A 10,835-nucleotide genomic window follows, 5' to 3' on the forward strand; every position below is an offset into this window, starting at 1 on the left:
AGCACCACCATGGACACCCAGCACCACCATGGGGCACCCAGCACCACCATGGGACACCCAGCACCACCATGGGGCACCCAGCACCACCACGAACACCCAGCACCACCATGGGGCACCCAGCACCACCATGGGACACCCAGCACCACCACAAACACCCAGCACCACCATGGGACACCCAGCACCACCACAAACACCCAGCACCACCACGGGACACCCAGCACCACCATGGGGCACCCAGCACCACCACGAACACCCAGCACCACCATGGGGCACCCAGCACCACCACGGACACCCAGCACCACCACGAACACCCAGCACCACCACGGGGCACCCAGCACCACCGTGGACACCCAGCACCACCATGGGACTCCCATTGCCCCCCCCCCCCCCGGCACACCCGACCTCACACCCATCGCCGGATGCAGTGAGCTGGGTGCTGGTGGGTGCTGATAGCACCCAGCTCTTCCTGCATGGGCAGGAATGGCATCGATAAACCCTGGGACAGGGACACCCTGGGGACAGGGACACTATGGGCTACGCTATGGGGAAACCATGGGGACAGGGACACTATGGGCTATGCTATGGGGACACCATGGGGACAGGGACACCATGGGCTATGCTATGGGGACACCATGGGGACAGGGACACCATGGGCTATGCTATGGGGACACCCTGGGGACAGGGACACCATGGGGACAGGGACACCATGGGCTATGCTATGGGGACACCATGGGGACAGGGACACCATGGGCTATGCTATGGGGACACCATGGGGACAGGGACACCATGGGCTATGCTATGGGGACACCCTGGGGACGGGGACACCCTGGGGACAGGGACACCATGGGCTATGCTATGGGGACACCCTGGGGACGGGGACACCCTGGGGACAGGGACACCATGGGCTATGCTATGGGGACACCATGGGGACAGGGACACCCTGGCCAATGCCATGGGTGCATCCTGATTACGGGGACACCGGGGCCTTCACCAGCACCCATGGTGCTGACCCAAGCTTTCGGGTCCTGGGGGGCCCCTTTGAGGCCCATCCTTGGGGTGAGGGCACATCCGGACACACCCCACACCCCCCAGCACCACTTCCCACAGGGTTTATCAGTGGGGACACTCACTGGGGACACCACAGGGACCATGTATGGCAACGTGGAGCCCAGCCAGGGGAAAAAGTGGGTGCCAGGACCCGGTCATGGGGAAGGTAGGGAGCACCCTTGGGTGCTGGGTGGGTTGGGGTGGGGGGCAGGTGGGAGCCCAGCAGCCTCATTGTCCTTAATGGACATCCCAATGTCCTTTTGGGGTCTCACTTTGTCCCCTTGAGGGGGGTGGTGGCACCAAAGCAAGGTCCCCATCTCCATCCCTGGTACCCAATGGGTGTCCTTGGGGTACCCAAAGAGGAATCCTCAAGAGGGGTCCCCAGGAGGGGTGGTGGCAAAAAAGGGGACACCCCCCCCCCCCATTTCCACCCTTGGGGTGTCCCCATCTCCATACCTGGTGTCCAAGGAGGCTGTCCACGATGGGGGGGGGTGGGGGTGTGTTGGTGGCCCCCAGTGTCCAAGGAGGTGAATGGTGGCACCGATGGAGACCCCAAATCCCACCCTTGGAGCATCCTCATACTCCAGGGGATGCTGGTGGCACTGGTTAGGGGATGACCCCCCAGCTGCCCCACAGCACCTTGTGCCCCACAGAGGAGAACCCCTACGAGCCCCTGGACCCCCCTGAGGTCACCCCAAGCCAGAAGCATGTGCCAGAGGCAGCATGGACAAGGGCAGAGCCATCGTCGCCTCGTCCCCTATCCCCAGCTCCATCCAAGGGCTGCTCCAAAGCGAAGCTGGTGCTGGTGGCCACAGTGGCCCTGGGGGTCTCGGTGCTGATGAACATCCTCTTCCTCACCATCGGCTCACGGCACAGTGAGTAGAGATGGTCCATGGGCATTGGGGAGCTCCATAGGAATCATGGAATGGGTTGGGTTGGAAGGGAGCTTAAGGTCAGGCTGCCATGGGCAAGGACACCACTCCATCCTGGCCTTGGACACTGCAAGGGATGGGGCATCCAATCCTGCTCCCACCACCCTCATGGGGAAGAACTTCCTATTATTGGGAATGGCTATGATTGGGGTCTCTGGAGGGGTGCTGGGTGCTCAGCACCCCTCCACACCAGGCCTGCTGTGGCTGTGGCCACAGGGTGACCATGTCCCTGTGCCCCCATCAGTTGCAGCCCTGACGGCGGAGCTGGAGGCAGTGAAGGCGAAGGCGATGCCCAATGTGGGTGCGTGTCCATGGGATGTGTGTCCCCCCCTTGCCTTCCTTCTCCATGGATGCATGCTCAATCCCTGTGTATCATGGATTCATGGAATGGTTTTGGTTGGAAAAGACCTTAAGATCATCCAGTTCCAACCTGGCAGGGACACCTTCCACAAGAGCAGCTTGTTCCAAGCCCTGTGTCCAACCTGGCCTTGAACAGGGATGGGGCATCCAAACCTTCTCCATCCAACCCATCCCAGTGTCCCACCACCCTCATGGGGAAGAACTTCCTTATCTCCAAGCTGAACTTCCCTGTTCCACTTGGAACCCATCACCCCTTGTCCTACCCCTGATGAAGCTCCCTCTCCACATCCTTGGAGTCCCCTTCAAACCCATGGAGCTCCTCCAGCCCCAGTGTCCTCAGCCTGGCTCCATGTGGGATCCTCCTCTGCCCTTGCTCCTTGAGGACACCAGAGCCGGATGCAGAATCCCAGTGGGATCCCCCCCCCCCACCCCACAAGCAAAGGGGCAGGATCCATTCCTTGGACCCCCTCTTACCTTCCCAGCCTCCCGTTCCTTCCTGCTCTACAACGAAAACCACCGCAAGTGCATCGAGGCCGACGGGCACCAGTTGACGGCGACCGCGTGCCGGCCCGCTGCCGCTTCCCAACACTTCCAATGGCTCCAAGGGGGGCGGCTGTGGGGCTGGCAGAGCCAGCGCTGCGTCACGGCCACCCGGGACCAAACCCTGGCCTTGGTGAGGCTGGAGCCGTGCCGGGATGAGGATAAGCTGCAGCGTTGGGAATGCCGGGATGGAGGGCTGTTGGCGCTGGCCGGATACGAGCTCTACTTCAACTTTGGCAACAACCAGCAGCGCATGGTGACGCTCTACACCGGGGACGGGCCGTGGAGCCGCTGGGTGGTCCATGGGAGCAAGGAGGACGTCTGCTCCCGCTCCTGTAGGTCCCAGCATCCTTCATCCCACGGATAACCCTAAACCGGCAGGGATATGGTTTAAGAGCTGAACTCCGGCTGCAGCAGGGCGCTGGACCGGAGCTGACCCTTCTAGGGTGGCCTAACCTAATCTAAACCAAGGCCAAACCCTAATGGGGGTTTTAACCTAATCCTAACTCGGTTAGAACCCAAAATAGATAGGATTTAACCTAATTCTAACCCAGTTTAAACCCTAAATAGGATTTAACCCAATACTAAACCAGTTTAAACCCTAAATAGGATTTAACCAAATCCTAAACCAGTTTAAACCCTAAATAGAATTTAACCTAATCCTAACCCAGCTAGAACCCTAAATAGATGGGATTTAACCTAATCCTAACCCAGTTATAACCCTAAACAGATAGGATTTAACCTAATTCTAACCCAGTTTAAACCCTAAATAGGATTTAACCCAATCCTAACCCAGTTTAAACCCTAAAATAGTATTTAACCCAATCCTAAATCAGTTTAAACCCTAAATAGGATTTAACCCAATCCTAACCCAGTTTAAACCCTAAATATGATTAACCTAATCCTAACCGGGCTAGAACCCTAAATAGATGGGATTTAACCTAATCCTAACCCAGTTAGAACCCTAAATAGATAGGATTTAACCCAATCCTAACCCAATTTAAACCCTAAATAGGATTTAACCCAATCCTAACCCAGTTTAAACCGTAAATAGGATTTAACCTAATCCTAAACCAGCTAGAACCCAAAAGAGATGGAATTTAACGTAATCTTAACCCGGTTAGAACCCTAAATAGGATTTAACCTAACCCTAACCCAGTTTAAACCCTAAATAGGATTTAACCTAATCCTAACCCAGTTAGAACCCTAAATAGACAGGATTTAACCTAATACTAACCCAGCTAGAACCCTAAAGAGGTAAGAGTTAACCTAATCCTAACCCAGTCAGAACCCTAGATAGGATTTAACCTAATCCTAACCCAGTCAGAACCCTAGATAGGATTTAACCTAATCCTAACCCAGTTAGAACCCCAAATAGGATTTAACCTAATCCTAACCCACTTTAAACCCTAAATAGATAGGATTTAACCTCATCCTAACCCACTTTAAACCTTCATGGGACCCCAAGCCAGTCCTAAACCTTAATCTATAGGATTTAACCCAAAGCCCAGCAGGGCTCTAACCCAGCTCAGGGTTGTGTCCCTGGCCAGGGCTGCGTTCTGGGCTCTTGCAGCGCCCTTTGTGGGGGGGTGACCCCACTTTTCTGTGCCCCCCGCTCCCCCCTTCCTGCAGGCTGTCCCCCTTGCTCCAAAGGCTGGCTCCACTTCCGGAATTCCTGCTATTTGTACTCCAAGACAGCAGCTTCCTGGGAGAACGCCCGGCGCTTCTGCTCGCTCCTGGGGGCTCAGCTCCTGGAGGTGGATGGGCCTGAGGAGAAGGTGAGGGGCACAGCCAGGAACGGGGGGATTGGGAAGGGGCAGGGAAGCCTCAGGTGAAGCCCTACAATGAACCCTATGATGGGTTTGGGGTGATCTCACCTTAAGCTCTACCTAAACTTTCCACCCTAGGGCCTACAATTAAGCCCAACCTCGTTCCTAATGGAGCCATCGCCCTAGAACTGACCCAAATCCAGCTGAAACCTCTTCCTAATCCACCTCTAACCTTAAAGCCCTAAACCTAAGCCTAATCCTAATCATAAACCTAAACCTACCCCTAAGCCTGACCTTAACCCTGTCCCCAATCACAACCCCAACCTCATTATCCAGAACTGTAATCCTGTCCTAAACCTAACTCTACCTGTACTCATAGGATTTGACCTAACCCTAAGCTAGCCCAAACCCCAACAGGGCCTTACCCCAGCCCCAACCCTGCCTATATAGGATTTAAGACAACCCTAAACTAGTCCATACCTGAATGAGGATCTAGCCTAGCCCTAACCCCAAATACATAGGATTTAAGACACCCCTAAGGTAGTCCAGAACCAAAAGATGCTCTAACTCAGCCTTAACCCCAAATACATAGGACTTAAGACAACCCTGAGCTAGTCCAGACACCAGTGAGGCTCTAGCCTAGCCCTAATCCCTAATACACAGGATTTAAGATAACCTTAAGATCTTCCAGACCCCAATGAGGCTCTAGCCCAGCCCTACCCCTGCCTATATAGGACTTAAGACAACCCTGAGCTAGTCCAGAAACAAAAGAGGCTCTAACTCAGTCCTAACCCCAAATACACAGGACTTAAGATAACCTTAAGATACTCCAGACCCCAATGAGGCCCTAGCCTAGCCCTAATCCCAAATACACAGGACTTAAGCTAACCCTAAGATCCTTCAAACCCCAATGAGGCTCTAGCCCAGCCCTAACCCTGCCTATATAGGACTTAAGACAACTCTAAACTAGTCCAGACCCCAATGAGGCTCTAGCCTAGGCCTAACCCCAAAGTCCCATAGGACTTAAACTAACCCAAAGATCCTCCATGAGGCTCTAACTCAGCCCTAACCCTAAAGACATAGGATTTAAGACAACCCTAAGATCCTTCAGACCCCAATGAGGCTCTAACTCAGCCCTAACCCTAAATATATAGGACTTAAGCTAACCCTAAGATCCTCCATGAGGTTCTAACTCAGCCCTAGCCCTGATTATATAGGACTTAAACCAGTCCTAGGATAGCCTAGACCCCAATGAGACCCCCCCACCGCAGGGCAGAGGCTGTGCCAGTGCTGAGGGCTGTTATGGCATCAGGTCCTACCCGGTGTCCCCCTGCTGTCCCCAAGGGCTTTTGGGGGGGCTGTGCCATGGGGTGACGCCGCCTTTGCCCCTAGGATCACATCCGGACCATGCTGCAAAGCTCCTCCTGGCTCGGCATCCGGGATGAAGAGGTGGAAGGGGCCTGGAAGCGAGCCAATGGGTCCATTTTATCCTGGGAAAGCAGGTAGAGCCCTATGGGTGCTGGGAACAAGGGGATGGGGGTTTTGGGGGGGGGAGGGGGGGCAGGGACACCCCTAAAATGCCCTGATCCCTTTTGTCACAGCTCTTGGCACAGGAGCGAGCCCAATGGTGGGCGCCAGGAGAACTGTGCAGCAGTGAGGGAGGATGCTCTGTGGTACGATTACCCCTGCACCAGCCAGCTCCCATGGGTGTGTGAAGGGCAACCCTAAAGGGGGCACCCCAAAAACATCCCCACCCCCCCACCCTCCAGCACCCCCTCAGTGATGAGGGGCTCCCATTGACACCCCTCTGCTTGCCACGTCCGACCTGCAGCGCTCCGGGTGCAGTCGCCGCCTGCCAGCGCATCCCTTTGGGATGCAGGGATGGATCTAGAGGGAAAAGGGGGGTTCAGGGTGAGATTTGGGGGGGGGGGGGGGGGTTGTCCCTGCGGAGCAATAAAAACATGTGAAGAGTGAGGACCTGCTCTGGGCATGGGGGGCACCCATGGTGGGGGGTGAAGGTGGGAGGGGGGGGTTGGGGGGCCCTTGGGGGTAGCACTGGGTGCTCATGATACCCCCCCAAATACACCTCAGAGCTCCACAGATACCTCCCAGAGACCCCTAAATCCCCACCCCAGACCACCAAATATCCCCTTGAGCACCCTAAATACCCCCCAAATACCCCACTGAGCCCCCCAAATGCCCCCCCCCAGACCCCCAAATACTTCTTAGGTCCCCAAAACACTCCATTGAGCACTCTACCCCTCCCCCAGATTCCTAAATACTCCCCAGCTCCCCAAAATACCCTTAAATTCCCCCCAAAGACACCTAAATCCCCTCCCACCCCCCAAATACCCCCCCCCATGTCCCCCCAAACACTCCATTGAGGCCCCTAAATCCCCCCCAGGCACCACTTACCCCCCCACCCCCTCAAATACCCCCCTAAGCCCTCTAAATACCCCCCGGACCCCTAAATACCCCTTAGGTCCCCCCAAACACCCCCTTGAACACCCTAAATACCCCCCAGACCCCAAATACCCCCCCAGGCTCCCCCAAACACCCCACTGAGCCCTTTAAATATCCCACAGATCCCCCCAAATACCCCTTTGAGCCCCCTAAATGCCCCCCTGCACCCCTAAATACCCCCCCAAATACCCCTTTGAGCCCCCTAAATCCCCCCTGGAACCCCAAACACCCCTTAGGTCCCCTCAAATTGAGCCCCCTCCCCCCCTCCCCAGACACCATTTACCCCCCCTCCAACCTCCCCAAATACCTCCTTGAGCCCCATAAATGCCTCCCAGACCCCCAAATACCTCTCCCCCCATGTCCCCCCAAACACTCCATTGAGCCCCCTAAATCTCCCCCAGGCACCATTTACCCCCCCGATCCCCCCAAATACCCCCTTAAGTCCCCTAAATACCACCCAGACCCCAAACAGCCCCCCCAGGCTCCCCCAAACACCATATTGAGCCCCCTAAATAGCTCACAGATCCCCGCAAATACCCCTTTGAGCCCCCAAAATCTCCCCCTGGACCGCCAAATACCCCTTAGGTCCCCTCAAATTGAGCCCCCTAAATCCCCCCCCAGGCACCATTTACCCCCCCTTCCCAATTACCCCTTTGAACCCCATAAATGCCCCCCCAGACCCCCAAATACCCCCCAAGTCTCCCTAAATACCCCCTTGCACCCTCTAAAACCCCTTTTTTTACCCCTAAACCCCCTCTTTTTACCCAAAATACCCCTTTAAACCCCCTAAATCCCCCCAAATATCCATTTGAACCCCCTAACCTCCCCCCTAGACCCCCAAATACCCCTTAGGTCCCCCCAAATTGAGCCCCCTAAATCCCCCCCCAAGCACCATTTACCCCCCCTTCCCAATTACCCCTTTGAGCCCCATAAATGCCCCCCAGACCCCCAAATACCCCCAAGTCTCCCTAAATACCCCCTTGCACCCCCTAAAACCCCTCTTTTTACCCCTAAACCCCCTCTTTTTGCCCAAAATACCCCTTTAAACCCCCTAAATCCCCCCAAATACCCATTTGAACCCCCTAACCCCCCCCCTAGACCCCCAAATACCCCTTAGGTCCCCTCAAATTGAGCCCCCTAAATCCCCCCCCAGGCACCATTTACCCCCCCCTCCCAATTACCCCCTTGAGCCCCATAAATGCCCCCCCAGACCCCCAAATACCCCCCAGGTCTCCCTAAATACCCCCTTGCACCCCCTAAAACCCCTCTTTTTACCCCTAAACCCCCTCTTTTTACCCAAAATACCCCTTTAAACCCCCTAAATCCCCCCTTGGCATCCCAAATACCCCTTGGAACCCCCTAAACTCCCCCCAGACCCCAAAATACCCCTTAGGTCCCCTCAAATTGAGCCCCCTAACCCCCCCCCAGGCACAATTTACCCCCCCCTTCCCAATTACCCCTTTGAGCCCCATAAATGCCCCCCCAGACCCCCAAATACCCCCCAGGTCTCCCTAAATACCCCCTTGCACCCCCTAAAACCCCTCTTTTTACCCCTAAACCCCCTCTTTTTACCCAAAATACCCCTTTAAACCCCCTAAATCCCCCCTTGGCATCCCAAATACCCCTTGGAACCCCCTAAACTCCCCCCAGACCCCAAAATACCCCTTAGGTCCCCTCAAATTGAGCCCCCTAACCCCCCCCCAGGCACAATTTACCCCCCCCTTCCCAATTACCCCTTTGAGCCCCATAAATGCCCCCCAGACCCCCAAATACCCCCCAAGTCTCCCTAAATACCCCCTTGCACCCCCCAAAACCCCTCTTTTTACCCCTAAACCCCCTCTTTTTGCCCAAAATACCCCTTTAAACCCCCTAAATACCCATTTGAACCCCTAACCCCCCCCTAGACCCCCAAATACCCCTTAGGTCCCCTCAAATTGAGCCCCCTAAATCCCCCACCAAGCACCATTTACCCCCCCTTCCCAATTACCCCTTTGAGCCCCATAAATGCCCCCCAGACCCCCAAATACCCCCAAGTCTCCCAAAACCCCCTTGCACCCCCTAAAACCCCTCTTTTTACCCCTAAACCCCCTCTTTTTACCCAAAATACCCCTTTAAACCCCCTAAATCCCCCCAAATGCCCCTTGGAACCCCCTAACCCCCCCCCCCCAGACCCCAAAATACCCCTTAGGTCCCCTCAAATTGAACCCCCTAACCCCCCCCCATGCACAATTTACCCCCCCCTTCCCAATTACCCCTTTGAGCCCCATAAATGCCCCCCAGTCCCCCAAATACCCCCCAAGTCTCCCTAAAAACCCCCTTAAACCCCTCTTTTTACCCAAAATACCCCTTTAAACCACCTAAATCCCCCCCCCCCCCCTCCCCTCACCTCAGGCCGCGGGCCAGGCCCCAGCCGCTCCCGTGTGCATCGGGGGGGGGGGGGGTCCCCCGATGTCAATGGGGTTCTATGGGGGGGGGGGGGGTCTATGGGGGGGGGGGGTCTATGGGGTTCTATGACGGGGGGGTTCCCCCGGTTCCGGACTACAGCTCCCGGCAGCGCCTCGGGACCGCAGCAGGGCCGGGATCATGGCGGAGCCGGCGCTGAGGGCCCCGGCGCGCTGAGGGGAACGGGCGGGCCCAAGGGGTCCAGGACCGGTTCAAAGGGGTCCGGGGAAGGGTTAAAGGGGTCCGGGGAAGGGTTAAAGGGGTCCGGGGAAGGGTTAAAGGGGTCTGGGGAAGGGTTAAAGGGGTCCGGAGCTGGGGGTTGAAGGGGAGCCGGGCAGGGCGATGGCGGAGCCGCTGCTGAGGAGAACGTTCTCCCGCCTGAGGGGCCGCGATCGGCCCAGAGGGAAGAAACCGGACGGGAAGGAGCGAGGTAGGGGCAGAACGGACGGGGACCCCCCCGTTAGCACCACTGGGGGGGGGGGTCGGCACCCCAAAGGAACGGGGGACACCCCACCCCACCCTCCCCCAGCACCTTTGGGTCCTTTCTGCATCCCAAGGGGAAAGGGAACCCCCTAAGGAAGGGACCCCCCCCCCCCATCACTTTGGGGTCCCTTCTGCAGCCCACATAAAGGGACCCCTTATAGGAAGGGACCCCCGTTACTTTGGGGTCCCTTCTGCACCAAAAGAGGAACAGGGACCCCCCCAGCATCACTTTGGGGTCCCTTCTGCACCCCACATAAAGGGACCCCCCTATAGGAAGGGACCCCCATCCCTTTGGGTTCCCTTCTGCACCCCACATAAAGGGTCGCCCCCTATAGGAAGGGACCCCCCCCATCACTTTGGGGTTCCTTCTGCACCCCACATAAAGGGTCGCCCCCTATAAGAAGGGACCCCCCCAGCATCACTTTGGGGTCCCATCTGCATCCCAAAAGGAAGGAGGAGCCCCTAAGGAAGGGATCCTCCCTATCACTTTGGGGTCCCTTCTGCACCCCACATAAAGGGACCCCCTATAGGAAGGGACCCCCATTACTTTGGGGTCCCTTCTGCACCCAAAGAGGAACAGGGACCCCTTTAAGGAAGGGACCCCCCCCATCACTTTGGGGTCCCTTCTGCACCCCACATAAAGGGACCCCCCTAAGGAAGGGACCCTCCCAGCATCACTTTGGGGTCCCTTCTGCACCCCACATAAAGGGTCGCCCCCTATAGGAAGGGACCCCCCCCATCACTCTGGGGTCCCGTCTGCACCCCACATAAAGGGATCCCCCCTAAGGAAGGGACCCCC

The 10,835-nt window shown here is 56.8% G+C and overlaps 1 protein-coding gene and 1 long non-coding RNA gene across 2 annotated transcripts; one reads left to right on the forward strand and one right to left on the reverse strand.

Moving 5' to 3' along the window:
- Positions 1 to 1,090: 1,090 nt before the first annotated feature.
- On the forward strand, positions 1,091 to 6,552 carry LOC134172165 (macrophage mannose receptor 1-like). Its single transcript, XM_062635054.1, has 7 exons — positions 1,091 to 1,213; positions 1,701 to 1,922; positions 2,224 to 2,280; positions 2,822 to 3,214; positions 4,512 to 4,657; positions 6,041 to 6,150; positions 6,250 to 6,552. Exons 1-7 carry the CDS (start codon positions 1,150 to 1,152, stop codon positions 6,374 to 6,376), a joined length of 1,119 nt encoding a protein of 372 aa, XP_062491038.1. The 5' UTR covers positions 1,091 to 1,149; the 3' UTR covers positions 6,377 to 6,552.
- LOC134172166 (uncharacterized) lies at positions 4,508 to 6,566 on the reverse strand. The gene is made up of 3 exons (XR_009967850.1): positions 6,474 to 6,566; positions 5,968 to 6,108; positions 4,508 to 4,646 (listed from the first exon to the last, which is right to left on the reverse strand). It is a non-coding gene; the product is annotated as an uncharacterized LOC134172166 (long non-coding RNA).
- Positions 6,567 to 10,835: the final 4,269 nt, after the last annotated feature.

This window comes from Pezoporus occidentalis, unplaced genomic scaffold, assembly GCF_034315485.1.
Source record: "Pezoporus occidentalis ecotype Australia unplaced genomic scaffold, CSIRO_AGI_Poc_V1 ctg446, whole genome shotgun sequence".
In the NCBI taxonomy this organism is placed as follows: domain Eukaryota; kingdom Metazoa; phylum Chordata; class Aves; order Psittaciformes; family Psittacidae; genus Pezoporus; species Pezoporus occidentalis.

Bases quoted from the DNA above. Each gene is read 5' to 3' on its own strand.
- LOC134172165 (XM_062635054.1), top strand. From the start codon at position 1,150: ATGTATGGCAACGTGGAGCCCAGCCAGGGGAAAAAGTGGGTGCCAGGA. The intron at 4,658-6,040 runs GTGAGGGGCACA...CTTTGCCCCTAG, and splicing joins TGGATGGGCCTGAGGAGAAG to GATCACATCCGGACCATGCT. The intron at 6,151-6,249 runs GTAGAGCCCTAT...CTTTTGTCACAG, and splicing joins ATTTTATCCTGGGAAAGCAG to CTCTTGGCACAGGAGCGAGC.